Consider the following 20,348-nt stretch of genomic DNA (forward strand, 5'->3'; position numbering starts at 1 on the left):
GTACTGTAGGCCTAATGAGAACACTACTGTATTATTGCTCTCTCTCTCTCTCTCTCTCACACACACACACACACACACACACACACACACTTTTCCAAACCCAGAATCGTTAATCTCTGCGCAACCGTTCCAGGCCTATGGGCTAGATTGCGACCCAGGCGACGTGCTCAAATATTAAGTCAAAAGTTCAGTGAAAGTTGTATGTCATTAGTAGGCCTATATGATTAATTAACAATCATCTCCTCCGGACAATGGAGGCCCTTTCCTCTTGGTCCGGGTCCAAATGGGTGAGAGGGGGCTGTATCACATTCAGCAGACAGCAGCAGTATAAAATGTCACGTCTACTCGGCATATAGTAGCCTAGTCACCAAGGTAACGAGAGCGGTACCAGAAATAGTTTAGATCCCTATAGTTTTCATGTCAAGTTCCCCCAAATTAATATGCGACCCCGTCCCCAATCTGTAGGCCTAATTTTGTGCCAGGGACCGTTTTTAAAATGTTTCCAAATGTATTTGGGGTGAAAGTGGTAAACAGATTTTTGATGCTATAAGTTTGGCTGTGAACTCGGGAACCACCTCAAGGGCTTCTGCATGGGGGTCCCCAGACCATGGGGTCTGTGGAGTGTTCCAGTGGGTCCCCAGCAGAATTGTAAAGTTTAGGGCCCAAAAAGCGATAAAACTTGAATCAAATGGGGGTCCAAAACTTAATTGAAATGGAAAAAGTTTGAAAATTAGTACTTTACAGATGGAATGTGAATACATCTAATAATGACCCATATAACGCCCATAAAAAGCTTACTGTTATGAATTATGAATTGTCTAATCTGTACATACATTGGGTGAATCACTCCTCTGCATAATCATAATTGATACCCTTGATATGATGACCATCAACTACTTTATCAGATAGACTGACGTCTGTCCACAATGATACGAAATGCATGTTCTATTCCTATTGAATCTGTTCTTGTCTGTAATCTCTGTCATAAACTTCCGAACTTGCCACATTTAGTTACAGTATATAGAGACTTTTAAGGGACCACAAATTGGTCAACCGAAATCACAACTGTTATGGTCACACCCACACCTGCACAGTGTTATAGCCTAGGAATAGCAGGAAACAAAACAATATGAAATTAACCAAAAACAAGAGTAACGTATGTTAGTTTGCTCTGCCTGCGTCAACACAATGGGACTTAAAACATAATGTCAATAACAATGCATAGAAAAGTACAAATAACAAAAATGTGAATATAGTCTAGAAAGCTAGCTAGACATTTATTGATCCAATGAAGAAAATGTGGCCAACATTATAAGCCCTTTCCTAGACCTATAGCAAGAATTAAATCTGATCCAGGAAGTACAATACTACAAATTGTACATTTCCCCACTGCTAATCATTTGCAATGCGCAAAGTTACAGTTACAGTTATCAATTGACAACTGCCAACAAGTGTGTGCAAACTTGAAATACAAAAGGAAAGGAACCCATAGCATCAACAGTTTCTTGACAAGTCTGGCTTTATATGTCATAGACTCATATTACAGGATTTCTTCGACTGTACAACCAGTTGAAAACACGATACAGTATGATGTTTGAGGCTGTGGTAGAGGACGGTATTCTGGCTGTCCACGGTTAGCTTTTTGTCCCTTAAAATCTCCATGGGACACTGACAGTCCTACTAGGCATTGTATGTACTGTAGAAAAGGACACACTCCAATTTACAACATTGTATTAAGGCATTCACAGTGGTGGTCCTACACAGCCCATGCATGGGCAGGTCATGACTATGCACTATATAAAACCCTGAGTGTTAATTTAACTCAGAATGTGTACAAAATACAAATCGAACCAATAAGTGGACCTGTATGGGTCCATTTGTTATATTAACACTCAGCATTTTACAATGTAGAACATTAAAATCAATATTTTCCCTTCAGCTCTTCCACCAGTGCGATGTACTCAATCATGGCGTCTTCTTGGCTCTTTCCTTTGAAAAAAAGACAAGAAGGGAAAAAAAGGCATTAAAGAAAGAAAAATTAACAACGATTAAGAGTTTAAAATTAGATGTACAGCTGCTGTTCACGTCATGTGAGAGGCAACGCGATGGAAAACAGGAGTGGGCAGATTCTATGATATTTAGTAGGTGGACAACTGGACAATGGTACCTATTATGCCAACTTATACATGAAATGAATGTGGCCTTACAGAATAACCAAGAGAGAGAAAGTTAGGCGCTACAGTGGCTCTGCAGGAGGTTTTTGTAATGATGGATGTTATCAATTATTTCACACAATCATTCTCTACCCAACTTTTGACTAATTTGTGGTTCCACAGCAGCTGGTGTCTAATTAGCCATTTGTGGCTGGGGGGGGTCCGACATTGTCAAATTATGACATAATATATTATATATCCAATCCATAATTTGGCATTCTTCTGCTGCCACTCAGGGCTCATAATTAACTTGGTAGTGGTGGTTCAAAAAGTTGGAGGCACCAGCAAAGATTTTGCACCACCTTAAATGTAAGGAGCACCAAATTATGTAATATAGATCGTTATTGATTTTTTTTAAATGACAATATTACACATAACACAAATACCGGTATTACAAGTAACAATGCCTTGCCTTGGGAACCACTGGGTCCTGAGGTTCCCTTGATGCTGAGTGCCAAGCAGGCCACTGGGTTCCATTTTTTATAGTCTTTGGTATGACTCTGCGTTAAACTCCATACAATTTCAAGGCGGGCAATCTAACCAAAAGGCCACTGAGCTGGCAGAGGAGGCTAAGACTTCCCTAAATGTATTTATTGAGATTGAGAATGGTGTACTTTTGTGCCCAGGATTATGGTATTATTGTGTGTCATTGTCACTGCAGCCACGTGTGACCGCTGGCAATCAGATGACAGGTGTGGACTATATGGAATTCAGAACCATGGACAGTGCTGCTGTGTTCTGGGGAGCTGAGCGCAGACAGACATACAGACAGACAACGGCACATAGGTTGGTTAATACGGAATAAAGATATGACCATGCTGATATCGGCACCCCTACAAATGAGTCAAGTGTCTGGCTACAGGATGAGAGATCGGGCAGTAGAGTGCAATAGCGGCAGTCACACTGGAACTAGCCTCGGAAACCCAGACGTTTTAATTTTCCAGGGAGGAAAAAAAAGTCTTTGAACGAGTCCACTTCAATATGGCATAGAGTAGCGCAAACGTCGATCACTCTCTGCTGATTTCTGATCGTCTGCACCTTTGTTAAATTGACGCACGCACACACACACACACACACACACACACACACACACACACACTCCTCTCTCTCTCTGTCGCTCTAATGTATTAGTCTCATGTCGTGCAGCTGCGTCTAGACTCTAAATTCTCCCGGCGGATCCTGCCGGGAGCTGCCTATGTCATAGAAAGCATAGGTGGACCCCAGGCTACACTGGGACTGACTACCCCACAATGTTAAAAGCCATACATTGAGCCACAGTGACCTCTGCAGGAACCATTAGTGGACGTATGTACAATTCTACTTGTGTCAAGTAAAGTGCTTATAATAAAAGTGTACTTTTATTCCAATACAATTATTTGAAAACATTGAGTTACTTTTACTTTGTAGATTTTGATTCTTATTACAAAACAACCACTTCAGCCCTATATACGTTTCGGCCATTTGAAAATAGACGATCTACAAGCTCACAATGTGTGATCAGCGATGCATTCACAAACTCAAACTCAACTTTTCAAAAGATTTTAATACATTTGAAAACTTGAAACGGGACATTCTGCATAAGGAGTACTTTTACTTTTGGTACTTTAAGTACATTTTGATACCAATACTTATTTCAAGTATTTCTACATGGCAGTATTGATGCTTTTACACAAGTAAAACATGTGAGTACTTCTTCCACCTGGCAGGAACACAGACGTACCTTTCTGTTTCTCCCATGCATCCCACTTGGCCTTTCCAGTGAAATCCAGCATCCCAGGACGAGCTTCAGAGACGAAACAGACAAATGAGTCAACGTTGTAAAGTACCAGATGCCTCCTGCTGCTGATGTTAAGAGCTAGTCGTGACTCATGTACATCATTTAAGAATCCTATGGCTGAAACATATACTGCAGGTGGAAATCATTAGGCTTTGTTAATGACACTATTACTGCAAATAGCTTCTTGAAGACTTCAGATGGCGGAGAAGCATATGTCTATATTCACTAAGCTGTTTACACCCATATTTTGGGTGTAAAGGAATTTTCCATTTTTGTCTTTGAAATTTGTGGAGGGACTTACATGGGGCCAAAGCTTGCTGTATGTCATACATGTATACTAACATGGGAAGTTTGGAAAATTCCTTTACACCCAAAATATGGGTGTAAACAGCATAGTGAAACGGGCCCATTGTCCCTGGTTTGATTACCACTGGAGACCAGCATCATTCAGTTAAATGCATGCAACCATGTATTAACAATTTAACGAATGGAAATTTGAGTGTGTGTCAACAGTACCAGTGTTAACGTCTCCCACAGTGCCTTGTTTGAATAGGGAATAGACCCTCAGCATCTCCTCGTCTGCTGGCTTGGATTTCAGCTGCTTCACCTCATTGGCTGCTGCGTCGAATTTAGCCTTCAAAGGATCCATAACCATAAGATTAAGATTATGTCAAAATATGTCTGAATATGTAAATATGATTACGTAATTGTGTATTTAATGTGTACATAGACCAACAACAGGGCGAGACGATGCAACGATGACGAAACATGCAACGATGACACAACTGCAAACAACAGAGCTCAAAGGTGGGTTGACACTTTTTTTTAATATAGCCATTGGCAATGATACCTGCATGGTTCCAACTCCTAAAGCTGAACTTTGTTCTGGGTGTGACTACTACACTGCTCTGGCTAGTGTCTTACTCTGAGTCTCTGACTGTATGACCTAGAACAGGGGTGCCCACAGTTTTTTACTTGAGAGCTACTTTCAAAATGACCAGCTCAACAAGATCTACCCAATGAAAACATTATAATACCATTGCTGAAAATGGCTTTGGAATAGCGGTGCTGGCATTACATTTAAGACAAATGCACTTGGAATGGGAAAGGGGAGAAATGGAATATGTAGGCCTAGAGTTTTTTGTATTTAATTTGTAATCTACCGACATTTGTGCACAGCAACCCTTTTTTATGTAAGTCAATCAATGAAGTCAACTTAATTCAAGTGGCTGATGCCAAAATTTGTTTTTACATTTAAATTAAATATTCTTTAGGGGCATGTCATGTGATCTACCTGCACAGCCTTTGTGATCTATTTTTGGGCACCCCTGACCTAGAAGAATCCCATTCTTTGTGTGGGGGGGTTGTTCTTCAGTCTTGTAGTATAATATATTGCTGATGAAAAGGAGCAGATGGTCTGCCAAATGCCAATACATGCCACAATGAGCCTACTGATTCAGTTGAACCTCTTTTCAGAACAAAACCTTGCTGGTGGTGCTGAACTTTGCCAACTCGGCTAGAGAGAAATTATTTGAACACAATTAATTCATTCTGAAAATAATGTATAGAGTGGGTTAAAGGCAGGAGTGAAATGTAGTTACAAGCCACCACACTGCCATCTTAGTTTTCATTGTTGTGTTAGTACTATAGGAATGGGAATTATCGATTAATGCATGAATTGATTAATTGATCGTTTTGATAAGCTTATCGATCGATTAACCAGGTTGATAAGCGGCGTTTTTGTAAAATTCTCAGATTTGTCCAACATAATTTTTTCCCCCTGATAAACAGATATAATGCAAAAGACATATATATTTTTGACCATTGACGATACAGGACCAGGCAATGATGTGCGTTCCTCGGCCTCACGCGCACACAGACAGCATTACATTCACAGAAAACCACCCAATGATAGAACCACAGACTTTTCAATTAATTACGATTAATTAATTGTTAAGTTTAATTGACAAATTTGTTAACGGCGATGAATCGATTAAAGATTAACTATTAACATCCCTAGTTAGTACCACAATGCTAGTTGGTCTAAAAGTATAGGGACTATAAGGCACTTTGGAATTAGTGTAATTACTGGGACATGTCACGTGCATAACATAGGCCTATAACCAGAATTAAAAAAAAATAATAATAAAAAACGATCCAGGCCAGAATGTTGCAATGTGTGTTAGGAAATTGCAACAATGAACAATCCCATGACATGCAACAACCCCTAATCTGCTAGCTCTACAAAATAAATGCAATCTCTGGATAAGAGGGGCAGAGACCAATACAAGTTGCACAAACACATGGATATCAACCTTCATTTATTACTGGGAAGTGTGAACATATATGCCGCTATGTATTATGTAATGGAGGCTGACTGAAAATCCATAAAGTCATTATGCACCCCGTACGGCAGGGTGGCGTGGCGTTTGGGTTCAAGTTTTTTTCACCTGAAAACACAACCATTAGAACCATATATTATAGGCTGCTAAGGAATCAAGATAGTGCACACATTCCAGAGTTCATTAAGTCCCACCACCACACCCTAAAATAAAATACCGTATGCAGGAAAGGAACCCGAAATAAGCCAATGCGTATACATCAAGACAAGTCGACGTTCAAATACAACTGTGCATTGTGCAATGATGCACAGCAGACAGCACACTGATCTTTACTTGTCCGGGAAACAATGCACATTTTGTTGCAGTTCACCAGAGGACACAACCGGGCCTGTCTATCAAACTATCACCCTGCGAGTGGAGCCAGATAGCGGTTTGCTGGTATATTTCATAGTCTTTTGTTGCTATATTAAGCGATGCCCACACCGATGTCTGAATATAATATAATGTAAAATATAATAATGGGTTCTATTCATACCTTAGTGTCAGCCATGATGATAACAGATTCTTAAGCGACTTCGTCCACTATTCAAAAGACTGAGACCACTGAAAGGGAAATTCAGCGCAGCAGTACATTAGAGATACGCCCCTGGTCGCCCCCCATTGGTCCTCTTTTAGGATTGACATCACATTAGACCTTTCATTAGTTGGCGTGATGACTGCAGCCAATCATAATGTAGAATCTGGAACGTTATAGGTTACTAGGTTACTATAACGCAATTGGGGTAAGGGGTCACTCCAACTCCGAGTCGAGTCACACGTATCATCATGTGTCTGATGATCTTTTGATCAGCGGGTTTCAAAGTGGCGTCCGGGGCCCTCCATGGGGACTTCAGGCCAGGGTTTTCCTCCGAGGTGGAAAGCCTGGTGACGCGAGATTAGGCCAGGGTGCTCCAGGGGGATATGGCGCGCCCCCAGGCTGGATTGGCCTAAATACTTGTGTTTAACGGAAACATAATTAAATGCACAAATAGTAATACAACGTGATTTTCTATCAATGATTTACAACAAGTGTGAATAAACGCCGGTTTGTGTGTGTGTGTGTGTGTGTGTGTGTGTGTGTGTGTGTGTGTGTGTGTGTGTGTGTGTGTGTGTGTGCGTGCGCGCGTGTGTGAGAGCGTGTGTGTGTGTGTGTGTGAGACTGTGTATACAAATGTCCTGAAGTTTGTTACGTTGACACTTGCCCTTAGATTAACACAATGCAAACAGTTCATTCAAAACGTGCGCGACAAACAAATTAATTTGTTAATATCAACATATCATGGCGGGTCTGCTCTGCTAATCATCGTGTGCTCTATCGATGCACGATTGTTTGCTCATGTCTGATTAAACCCCGGAAGTGTTTGTAAACAACAGTTTCCCCGAAACCCACACACACGCCAGGGTTGATGTTGCATTGCATAGCATAATATCTGTTTTACATCATCCGCAGAGCAGTGTTTAGGGTTTGTCACATTTAAGACCATGGATGGTGAAGTTATAGTCACTGTGCGCCTGGTCAGATCTTTCGAGCACAGAAACTTCAAACCAGTTGTGTTTCGTGATGTGAATTTAGACCAGAGAGTGGAGGAGTTCATCCAGCTTGTGAGGGAAGGTGAGTAGGCTACAGTTTACAAGTGTTGCCTGCCTGAGTAGAAGGCACAGATCCACAACACAGTGTAATTGAGCTACAGTATATTTGAGTTCTGTACAAACGGAATACAACCTAAATATTTAGCCGCAATTTGCAACACTATATATAATGGGATGAATCATCCCATTACATTAAAAAAAATCTAGTGTTACTAAATATTGTACTTTTGACTCCACTACATTTCTAGGAAGGTATACTCTTGTTGGGAATTGGGACCAACATACAACCACTTATAAGCCCTATTTGGAATATTGTTAAATTGCTTACTTATTTTTGAACATTCCTGCAGATTGATTGATTGATTGAAATATTTATTAACAGTTTGCAGAATTACAGTACATTTCAAGCACAAACTCAATACAAAGACTGTTAACTGTGAGTGGACGACCCAATTAAGCATTACACTTGTTTACAAGAGGGTCCACCATGTTCAATTCATCAAAACATTGAGAGAATTACAAATAGACACTTCTATATAGTGAGCTTTACATGGATTGCCATGGGCACACTTCCCATACATTGCTCCTGCTTTGAGTCAACTAGCAATTTCCGTTGCTTAGTTTTTATTTATTAGTCCTTATTGGTTGCGTTCCTGTTCTCCCTTTAAGCTTCTTCGGTAGTGGGTACTGTATTTATGAGCATTGTATGTCTGTCCTGTTTTTTGTTGTGTATTTTTTGTTACTGGCAGAGTTGTGTCACTTATTTTGCCTTTTGTTCTGGCCAGTTCACACTGGACTTCAGTCTCAATGTGGTTTTTACTGGTTAAATAAGGCACTCCCTCTGGTGTTGTGGGTGTGGACTTCGTTAACATTAAGGAAGTAGACATGTACATCCATGGGTATCTTGGTGGTGTATCGAATCTTTTGGACCAGACCCATTACAAGATGCTGTACAGTGGGCAGGAGTGAGCTGGGTTCGGGGGGTGAGGCTAAGTAGGAGCCTGACCAGTTTCTTTTGGGAAGTCTGGAGCCTAGTTTTAAGGGCCTTTGAGGTGCTGTGGTACCAGGAGGTGCATGCATAGTCAAATAAACCTTGTACGAGGGCTCCTGTTGTGGCTTTTTGTCTTCTTTCCCCTTTTTTGTGGTTATATGTTCTGAACTTCAATATAGCAATACAACTACATCTCAGAGGCAAATGTTGTGCTGTTAAATGAACAATGTTTGCTTCTGAGATGTAGTGGAGAAAGATACTCCACTACAGTTATATGACAGTATTACTAGTTACTTAGCAGATTATAGGCATACCTAGATCTGATCCATAGCCTTCTACTGCTTCTATGATTGTAGAAGCAGTAGAAGGCTATGGACCAGAGCTAAGGCATACCTAGCTCTGGTCTATAGCCAATGATTCTATGATTCTGCTAGAAGCATTGGCTATGGACCAGAGCTAAGGCATACCCTGAAGAACATCAAATATTTCTACATCGTGCCATTACTACTTGAGTAGTAAGTGATGGGCAAGCTACTTGGAAAATGTAGTAAGCTACACTACCAGTTACTCTCTATTAAATATAGCTCAACTACAACAAAGCTATCCCCAGATAATTATAGCAAGCTACACTATAAGCTACATGGCAAAAGTAGCTAGCTACATGGACACTACTTTTTTTTTTAAATATTTTTTATCAACTTCATGATCAAGTTTCCACCGAACAAATAGCCTAATTGGCAGGCAAAAATGCTGAGTTTGGTTGTTTATTAAAAAACAAACTGGAAACAAGCCCTCTGTCTGGCTTTTGGTGTCAACTTTTTCACATTTACTTGTATTAATGTACCTTGCGGTGTGGCTGATTCATGTGTTCAGTGTTGGGAAAGTTCTTTTTTTTATTAACTATAGTTCAGTTCACAGTTAATTTTTTAAAAGGAACTAATTCAGTTCATAATTCAACATTTTGAACTAAAGTTCATGGTTCCAAAAAATGAACGATTTTAGTTATTTTTTGTTCTTTTTTAAAAATTATTATTATTGCCACAGCCTAGCCATTTGCGCACCAGCTGAGAGACAGGGATTTAGACTAGAGAATGCGGGTGGTCTCTCAAGACAGCCTGTTGCCTCGGGGAGGCACTGTTTTACTGAATATTTGAGGATGGGATTCTCAGATTGAGAGAATGCTGACAGGCACTTAAATGAGATGTTAATGTCCTGTAGGTAGACTTAGAAATCAAACTAGTGTTGACTAATCAATACAAGTGGCTCTTATTTTGATGGGGCAGTTTCTGCACAAGAAGTCCGTTTGACTTGTAAACAAGCTACGATGAATGAGCTGTCAAAGTACTAGTCGCTAAACCATGTTAGCGATCAAATTTACAATATGAAAACTTTCACTTAGACAATAATGTAGGTTACACACACTGGAATTAAACATGGAACCTGCAGGCAGCATTAGGTGAGTAATTAATTGTGTTGTGCTAGAGATAAAAGGACAGCTGCTGCGTGGGATCCTCTTGCTGCTTAACAACATAACTGTTTGTGTCAGACTCTTCTTATCTAAACCAACCAATCATGGATTTCTTTCCGGGGATTTTTTCCCCCCACAAAACTTTATTTAACAGTCAATTTGTAACTTATAGCTTTTGTTGAAAGCTACGTCACTACTTGGGTCTAAAAATAGCTACACTACAAAAAACGCTACTTGGTTCAAAAGGAGTGAAGCTACCATCAAGCTACTGATAAATGTAGTAAGCTATGTAGCTTCGCTACTTGTAGCTAGCTACTGCCCAACACACTTCTTCCACTAGATTGTAGCAAATCACAAATAATTTACTTGCATTCTTACAGATATTTCTACAAGAGCAGGACTTCCACTGCCATTCAAGAAATTTGGTTATGGTAAGTTCTTATTGGCTGAAATATTGAAGCCATTTCATAATTAGTTCTTCTTTAAATTACCTGCTGCCTGGTTTGATAGAGATCTGCTATCTGCAACAAGTGGTGTTTGAATTCAAGCAGTGGCTCTCTATAAGACACCAGCATGTTCCTCTTGGAGGTTCAAAGCAAAGCCTTCTTTCTTTCTTCTTTTTTAGTAGATTTATTTTAATTGTGTGGCTATTTGATCACTGATTTATCCTTTCTACAGTTATGTACCCACTGTGCTGCAAGAGATTTAGTCTGTATCCACAGTATTAGCTGGGGCATCCTTGACTTGGACAGTACTGAATGTTCAAAGTATATTTAATTTTAAGAATGTGATGTTGTTGCACAGTAAAATCAGTTATGCAGTAGCGTTAAATACTTGTTGCAACTGTGTTGTAACAAGGAGGTACAACAAGGTACATGGAACTTATTTCTTTAAATGGCCTACCTTGATCATGATTCTGTTTGTCTGATTTCTTTCTTCCTTTTCAGACACTATGAAGATTATCCACCAAGCACATGGAGCCAAGGTATATACGCTGTCAGATCAGGGATCAGTGGCACAGTTTAAAATGATTAAAATGCCTAAATTGTAAAATGAATCTAATTGAATAGAGGACTGTTACTGTAGTGTAGTTATCAGTCTCAATACACAATTATACTATATTATATTTGGTTACTAAAATAATTAATAATTTTGACTGCTTTACTTGAAATAGTCCCATATCAGTTGAAGCCATACTATATTTCTGTTCTGTGTGCAGACGAACGAGCTAGTGATGAGCTTGGAAGATGATGACAAGCTTATTCTGCAAGATGGTCTTACCCTCAGAGCTGCTGGTGTTGGTACGAGCCTACCTCATTTAAATGCACACAATGGCTACAAATAAAGATGGCTCTGGTTGATGCAACCAAGCCTAATGTTGGATACAGGGGGGAAAAACTAGAGGTCAGGTGCAACAGTACGCATCTGAACGGGTACAGCCCCCTCAGTTTGCAAACTAGCTTTGTCTGCAATTTATGTGGCTTCACAATTTACAATCCTCCAGAGCGACTCAATAACCCATTGGCAGTAGTATTTTGCATTGAGGCTGGAGTGTGCAACTATACTTTCCCAAAAGTATAGTTGCACACTCCAGCCTCAATGCAAAATACTACTGCCATAATTAACATAAAATGTTGGCTGTTTTGGGCTGTTTTTATGCCAGGCAGTAACAAACACATGGGTCCACAGAGACATGGTCTGTACCACACCAACACGAGTATGAAAATTTAGGAAAGGAAAACAGTAGTTACTTTAAACATGAATTTACTTTAACCTAAGGTATCATTTATATAATACAATTCTGTCACATCTGTATTTAAAAACATAATTGTATTTATGAAAATGTATGCTATTTGTGTAGCATACATTGTGTATTCAATTAATACAATGTGTTTTGAGTTATATTGGAAACACTTTAAGTTTACCTTGCTGAGATGCCTCATTTTAACTGCACTGTTTTTGTGTTTGGTTTTGTTACAGCAAAGGAAACAGAGTTAGCATTCTTCAGGAAAGAAGATTATGGTCTTTATAAAGCAAATCCATCCAAAACATTTTGGTGACCAGTGACCACAGCATTCCACATTAGAAGGTCCTCAAAACAAGGAAAACATCAAGTCATTGGAAAAACAAAATAATGTTCAATTTCATCATGTTTAATTGTATTTGTTAATCAGATTTATGATGTAGTATTTGTGATTATTGCCAGTGCCATTGATTTGAAAAATAAATACATGCTTACATTACAATATTCAAAATAGTCTTTATTGTGTAAGTGCTGTCCGCTCACTCATTCAACCACGTTGTGGATAAGTAAAATTGGATGCAATATTATTGTCATAGCATGAGGTAGTTGTTGCAATTTAACATCACTGTGTTTCTTGAAACATTACATTAATGTATATGACATTATTTACCCTGATTTAACTTCCTGGGAAAACTTGACAGGCCATAATCTAGTGCATTGGCCTGTAAATTAATTTGTGTAGAAGTACCAGTATTGTACAACAATACTGTTCATTTGCTTAATGAAAACTATTGACTGTGTGTTGTTACACATTTGTAAGTACATTATGCATAAAGGAAATGTTCAGTACTGGGCTGGGCCAATTTGTGTACTTACAATATCTGCAATCTTCCACAGGTTAATACAAATTTAAAGCCATTTTAAAGGACACTTTGTTCAACTGCATATTCTTTACTAAGTACACAATAATTCTTAGTTTAGCACCAGATGGGTGGTGTTTACTGCACGAGAATGATTCAAATATTGTTGCGTAAACTAACATCTTCCAGGGATAGTTGAAGGTTTTCTGGCACATATTTGTTTACACAGTATCCATTTGTTTTCGTAAGCCACACAGCCCTTAAAAGGGCACTTTAAAATACAAAATATTTGACATTCATATGACAATCCCTGCCACGTTCTTATGATGGGAGCAATACAGTACAATGGCCTGTCATGATTGGAAATGCGTTTTGAGATATAATAATCACACTTGCCATGGTGGAGCTATAATATGAATGTTGTCACCTTTTCCTTATTCATTGTATAAACACTCCTATATAGATATGAGGCTCTGTCTACATGGTGGCATGTCCCCCCACATTCCATAACAGGACTCTACTTGACAATTACAATTAAGGCATTTAGCAGACCCTCTTCTTCAGAGCAAGGTGTGAGTAAATGGCAGGAACCCGGGTCAACAGTATTGTCAAGGTACTAGGATACCAGGTAACATCAAACATATGCCCTAATCTACCACCTTCAGTCTTCATCTTCATTGGCTCCTCACGCATCACTGAAGTTCTGAGGCGGATGCCTATTGGCTGTCTCTGTCTGGCAGGTCTTTGGTGGGCAGTGCAGCGAGCTCTCCCAGCCCCTGCGGATCTTTGCTAGTCTGAACGCCAGGCAGGGCAGCACCAGGAGGAGCCGGCCCACCAGAACCACGCAGGGCACGATGAGCGCCAGGAGATAGGCTGGTGGTAAGTAGTAAGGGTAGGACCAGGAGAAAAATGCAAAGTCCCAGCCAAAGAAGAGAGTGTGCATGATGGAGAATGTTAAGGCTCCGTATCCTAGGCCTGACTGGTGAGACGGAAAGAAGGGCAAAGTTTATAATTCAAAGAAGTTTGTTAGAACGTAATTTGCCATACAGGCATGATACACAGTAAAATCCTTAGTCCTAATTGAACTGAGAGATCTGAGAGTATAAAGATTTAACCAAATGGATCTGTTAGGGTCCATATATTCATTTTGCCAATTCCTCATTCCCTGTGTGTGTATTCTTGAGTTCCTGGTCACTGCTAACTCCTACAGTTAGTCCTAGGGAGAGCACAGACAATCACGTGTCTCCCCCGACACACATGACATAAAGGCTGCTTCTTTGCACCCGACAGTGAGGAGGTTAGGGTTAGTGACAGTTCCTGAGGAGTTCCTGCTCTCCACTGTGGAGGGCAGGAACCACCGAAGCGCTCTATCAATCCACTATTAATTTGAACCGTGACCGTTGACCCTTCCACCCAAAAGACCCTTCCACAACAATATTTGTTAATGTCTGATTGTTAATGGCAATTCGTACCTTTATAACTGTAACATATATACTTACCTGGACAAAAGTAAACTCCCTCCAATTGAGGGCATTTCCCACTGTAGGTATAGATGTGATGGCAAGCAAAGTGAGAATTCCAAATCCCAGAATTCCACAGGACAGGTAGAGGTCTGACCTCAAAACCTGCTTCTCCTCCCAGGAGTTCTCAACACCAGCTTTTACCTGAAAGTGAAAGGACACAGTTGACAAACGAAACAACAAAGAAACGTAAAATAATAGAGTACATTTTCAAAGTAAAGTAGGAACTAAATAATACAATACTGTTATTCATAACAAAACTTGACATACAGCAGGATAATTGCCCTTAGGATACGGAAGCTGGAAGTGCATTCACTAAAAACGCCGGGACAACGCTCTACACGTTCCAAACTCTTCTCCCGTCTGGCTCCAAAACTATGGAATGTACTTCCCATTGCGATGGGAATGGAATCTACTGTACTTCCCAGAACTGCAGACTCACTTCCCATTGCGATGGGAATGGAATGTACTTCCCAGAACTGCAGACTCTTCCCATTGCGATGGGAATGGAATGTACTTCCCAGAACTGCAGACTCACTCCCAATCTTCTGCCGTAGTCTGAAACCCCACCTCTTCAGACTCCATTTTAGCAAATAGCACTTGCCATAGTACTTGCTCTAGGCTCGACGACCTTACAGGATTATGCAAAGGCTCAATTTATGTAACTTAGATAGCATTTTATGTAGTCATAGCACTTCATTATGTACTGTAGATATTCCACTGTTAGGTTCTTAGTTTACATATGATTCTTGATTTTTTATTTATTTGATGTATTACCATGTTTTGTTCTTGCTTACTGTAAATCGCTCTGGATTAAGAGCGTCTGCTAAATGCCTAAATTGTAAGTCCTAAGGGCATCCAGGGAAACAATACAGTATCAAAGGTTAAACGGGTCCTGTAAAATGTTCTCAATCTTCACAAAGTATGTTGCTAGCCACAGTAATTTCTACCACTGTAAGAAACATTGTAAATTGGATCATGATTAATAATATTAAATTAGTACTATAGACGAATAACAGTTTAAGTCCAAATTTTATTCTGACCCCTCCACGAAAAGGCCTTGTTGTCCTGACCCATTATCCATCATTTATACATTATGGATAATTAGTGTGGAGTCTGTGGACTTAAACTGTTATTCTTCTATAGTAATGTCATCAAACCAGTCATCAAAAGTCATACATGAACCTTTCCTACTAATGATCCATGCCTGAGAACGCATAACAAACATCTAATGAGCAAAGTCATACTTTACTCTCTGCAGCATTTGTTTGTGCATCAAACTCATGGCCCTATGCCATACAATTGTGAAAGCCAGCGATAGAGGTCCCAAACACATAATGCTGGGGAAGCAAAGCAGATCGCAATTAATTTCACGTGGTTTTGACGAGACAAGCTTGCTCCGTGGCTTGCTCCTGTCTTTTATGTGTGAGCGACGACTACCATGGCTGGTTAAAACTGATATGAGATTAGGGGACTTACATGGCCGGTTAAAACTGAGGTTAGGGTTAGATTTAGTGTTAGTGTTTATAATGTCGGACAACGCGCGTCGCCGGCGTCTAAACAGTAGCCGTGATCAACGCAGAATGCTATTATTACACTATTATTCAACCCTAAAATGCACACTGTCTCACCTGTCGGAAGGCTGCATTGAGCACTCTGTATCCTGCAGCTCTCCGTAGTGTCAGACACATACTGTAGACAGCATGGAGGCCAGCACATAGGAAGCTCAGCAAGCCTAGCTGCTTCCGGCCACACAGCCACAGGTCTAGCCACTTAGGGAATCGCTTATACTTGGTTCCCCTTCCCAGCTGGAGAATGGCAGCCAATAGACCTAGACAGAAATAGAAACAAAAGTTTAGTACAGCATAATTTACAATGGGTGAGCAGATTATGCAGTACATAGGCCCTCATTTATCAACGCGGCGTACGCCAAAATATGGGTGCACAACGGAATTACCGCAATTTTCAGCATTTAACATTTCCTTGAACGTGAACGTGCGCCAGAACAAAAATCTGAACAAAAATCTGGCTTTGTCCTCACCTGTTTTTATGTCGTACACAAGCGGAGCAGCAATGTCTGAACTCCTGACAGGATTTCACAGGCATCTAAACATATGTTTTCACTCCTAAAATGTATAAAACTAATAATACATGTGATTTTTTTTTGTAAAGGCATGTCATATATGAAATTGGTAGGAAGTGTGCAAGCAATTAAAATCGCGCAATTAAAAACAATGTTGCAAGTTAGATGCTTAAGCCATTTAAACAGTGTTTTGCATGAGCATACATGTGAGGAGCTGCCTGTGCAGAGTGAACTGCAGCTACGGAGAGTCAAGAGCTCCCGCAGGTAGCCTACTGTAGCCTAATCTACAGCAGGCATATCTTGTTGTATATTAAATTAATAAATACTTTAATGAGCAGTACCCGGTAGATACACAAGTGCCAGTGTCACAAGGGCGACCGAGGGCAATGCCTCATTCACTGTCTCCAGTGGAAGCTTGTAGAAGTTGTTCTGGCCATGAGCAAGGTAAGGCATCAGCACGCCCTTCAGGAAGTTGTAGCCATAAAAGAAGAAAAAGAGCATGAGGGTAGCGAGGATGGGCCCTCCCCAGGAGGGGAAGAGCTGAAGGGGAGCTTCCTCGATGTCTTTAGATGCGGCCAGACCACCCAGGTCCATGGGGTTGAAGCCCATACGGCGAGCGAGCTGGAGAACCATGGCTTTGGAGTCGGAGCTGTCGCCACAGATCAAAACCTGGGAGAGGCACAGACACATCTCATCAGCTCCTCAATTATACAAGAAGGAAAATGACAGAAATATAATGAATTCAACTCGGCTGTGATGCCAAACCTGCCCTTCCAGTAGACCTATGAGTTAGAGTTAGACAAACAATTACCTTTAAAGGTCCATACAGGAGATTCACTTATTTCCATCGAAATAAGTATAGTAAAGTGTGTCCCTTGGGATACTATTTACATTATGAAGAGAAGATATATATACAAAGAAAAAGGATGAAATAAGCGAATTAGCACTAAAACCCACACCCCATTGAGGGCTTATGTTAGGGGAAATAGCTAATAATGCGTTTTTGCACAAAATAACACCTGGACCTCTTTGGTGGGGACGTAACAACTACAAATAAAGGTAAGAAAGCCTTCTAGTCCGAAATTCTCCTTTAAGTGAAACATTTGAACCATGATCCACCTCCTCACCTGCCTGCTGCCATCTTGGGCACCGGTCTGCAGGACCCAGGCCGAGATGACATTGAAGCCCTTCACCACTCTGCTCTGAGGGAACAGCTCGGCCAGCCTCTCCGCATTGGACGGCCCTGCGTTGTTCAGGCTGATGGCGTTGCTCACATCCACCAGTACCTTCCCAGCCAACACATCCCTCAACCCCACCAGGCTGTGGTAGTGCTCTGGGTAGAGGGCGGCAAACACCAGCCTGTCCGACGCAGCCACGGCCTCGCTCTGTGACCACAACTCCACCCCGTCAGGAAACAGTCCCTTGGCGATGCGCTTTGGATTGCGGCTCCCCACCACCACCCTGAAACCAGAGGCCAGTAGCCGGATGGCTAAAGAGCGAGAGTAGTCCCCCGAGCCGAGGATGGCAATCACAGGGTCTCCCGGGCAACCTAGTGCTGGGGGCTCTGAGATGTCGGAGGCTGCCAGCAGGGGAGTGTTCATATCACCCTGAGACATGGCTCATCTCCTGCGGTGCCGTGCTATAAGTGGAGAACTGTCGTCATTAGGACTGTCACGATAATTGTGTTTTTGGGCATTGAACATCAAAATTAATATATCAAGGCTTTGTAAACAAAAAGAATCACATGGCAGAATAACATCAATATTGAATACACACAGAAATGACTGACAATGACCAGTACCAATAATCAAAATAAATATTGTACTCAAACAGGCCATGCATTTAATAATATAATACTACATAACATGTTTATTTATACATAGGTGTGGAAACGATTATAATTATGTAATAATTGTAACAGGCTTGCATCATCATGCAATAGATGTGTGGTAGAGGAGATAATATACATCTGTGATACATACAGTACATAAACTCTGAACTGGACTGCTGTGAAATATAGTATTGCACCATCCAGTGATGTGAATAGCATCTGAACAATCTAATATAACACATAAAGTCTTAAGTGCTCATGTGATCACAAATTGCAAAATGCATTTTTCTGAATTTCTGAATCATCGCGTTTAACACTTTTTGTTTGCATTATATGAGCTTCTCCTTTTGGTATATCCATGTCAGGTGACAGAGAGCAAAAACCACAGACCAGTTCTAAGAGTTCATTGGTGAGTGGTGACCTAAACTAAAGTACCTTATGTCTGCCTGTACAGCTGTAAAATATACTGCCTATAGTACAGTATAGTGATTATACTGTATATTTTGTAGATCGTCCACAACACATTTTGTATTGACTTGTACTTTCGTTTGAAATGTACACATTCTGTATGAGCTGTGAATACAATCAACAATCAATCAAACTGACTATAGTGGCTGCCAAATAAGACTCACTGGAATTAGTAGCCTACTATCAATGTACTATGCTATAGGTGCATTCTGTTATTATTCTTATTGCTCTAATTTCCTCCTGGACCATTGTAATTGTTGATCATAAAAATGTTTCCTGTTGTTTTTAAACTAAAATAACAGCACATTTTGGCATTGTTGCTGAAGCATCAGCCTTGAGCCTATATTATATATACTGTAGTAGTAGAAATATTGCATTTAAGTGATAATAAGCAGCGCCCAGAGCCACTCACGCATTAACGCAACATTTCACTCCTTGATGCAAATAAGAGAATATAAGCAAATATAGGGCAACAAAGTTATTTTATAGTATGTTCTGTCTACTGTCAGTTTCGTTTCTACTGAACTGCATCCATGACCATGACACTTGCTTTCACACTTCGATCGTCCTAGCTTGATTCAAAAGTCCTCCACCAAACATACATACATTCATAACCATCGATAGTCCTGTTATACCATGATAAACAATAAATATGCAGGCTATTTAAAAAAACATTGCATTGATTTCCACATAAACAGAAACACTGGCAACACCACTTACCCTTTGTTATTAAACAGCCTATGTGTGCACTGTGTACAGTACATCTTGTGTAACTACTTGCCTGTGTAAACTTTGCGCGAGGCTGTCTGTTGCGTGCCAAAAAGAACAGATCTACAAGCTAACAACGTGTCGCTAGGCGACGCGTTGTTAACATGTAGATCTGTTCTTTTTGTCACGGAGAGGAGCATACAACAAAACCACGCCCACTGCTTTCATCTGCTTGCAGGAGATAAACAGAAAGGACACCCGGTTCAGTTCATTGATAAGAACTAACTGTTTCACAACACACCCTATACTATAGAAATCACATACTACGCCGTTTTATACGGGAATGTTGCGGTGGAAAAAAAAAAATATACAAGCCTGTCCATTTTGTCCACAGGGTGTCGCTGTTCTGCTGTGTTAACAAAACAGTTTGAGAACAAGTAAATAAAGTCACACATCTGTCCTAATTGAAGCTAGTCTAAACTACACTTTACTGCATGTGTGCAGTAGGTACAAAATATGAGAATATGGAGTGAGTAAGTGAGTATAAGAGTACTTTTCCCACCACTGTCTAAAGGGCCTAACTGACAGATTTCTGACAAGATCCATCACTGCCTGGCATGGAAACAACACTTAGCCTAAGGCTGGATAACACCATACATACTCACATTATTATATTGTATAAACACCCAGACACAATATAATTATGTGTGACTC

General features: G+C 40.4%; 3 protein-coding genes across 3 annotated transcripts; 1 reads left to right on the forward strand and 2 right to left on the reverse strand.

Moving 5' to 3' along the window:
- Positions 1 to 1,489: 1,489 nt before the first annotated feature.
- dbi (diazepam binding inhibitor (GABA receptor modulator, acyl-CoA binding protein)) lies at positions 1,490 to 6,987 on the reverse strand. The gene is made up of 4 exons (XM_080785037.1): positions 6,868 to 6,987; positions 4,507 to 4,624; positions 3,934 to 3,996; positions 1,490 to 1,989 (listed from the first exon to the last, which is right to left on the reverse strand). Exons 1-4 carry the CDS (start codon positions 6,880 to 6,882, stop codon positions 1,922 to 1,924), a joined length of 264 nt encoding a protein of 87 aa, XP_080641163.1. The 5' UTR covers positions 6,883 to 6,987; the 3' UTR covers positions 1,490 to 1,921.
- A 775-nt stretch (positions 6,988 to 7,762) lies between these two features.
- cUnh2orf76 (chromosome Un C2orf76 homolog) lies at positions 7,763 to 12,534 on the forward strand. The gene is made up of 5 exons (XM_080786119.1): positions 7,763 to 7,983; positions 10,801 to 10,851; positions 11,368 to 11,405; positions 11,640 to 11,721; positions 12,401 to 12,534. Exons 1-5 carry the CDS (start codon positions 7,854 to 7,856, stop codon positions 12,478 to 12,480), a joined length of 381 nt encoding a protein of 126 aa, XP_080642245.1. The 5' UTR covers positions 7,763 to 7,853; the 3' UTR covers positions 12,481 to 12,534.
- Positions 12,535 to 12,660: 126 nt separating this feature from the next.
- Positions 12,661 to 19,722, reverse strand: steap3 (STEAP family member 3, metalloreductase). Its single transcript, XM_080786115.1, has 6 exons — positions 19,647 to 19,722; positions 17,755 to 18,266; positions 16,969 to 17,296; positions 16,176 to 16,375; positions 14,524 to 14,688; positions 12,661 to 14,003 (listed from the first exon to the last, which is right to left on the reverse strand). Exons 2-6 carry the CDS (start codon positions 18,241 to 18,243, stop codon positions 13,710 to 13,712), a joined length of 1,476 nt encoding a protein of 491 aa, XP_080642241.1. The 5' UTR covers positions 18,244 to 18,266; positions 19,647 to 19,722; the 3' UTR covers positions 12,661 to 13,709.
- Positions 19,723 to 20,348: the final 626 nt, after the last annotated feature.

Source organism: Protomyctophum bolini, assembly GCF_963924005.1.
Source record: "Protomyctophum bolini genome assembly, chromosome: 16".
Classification (NCBI taxonomy): Eukaryota; Metazoa; Chordata; class Actinopteri; order Myctophiformes; family Myctophidae; genus Protomyctophum; species Protomyctophum bolini.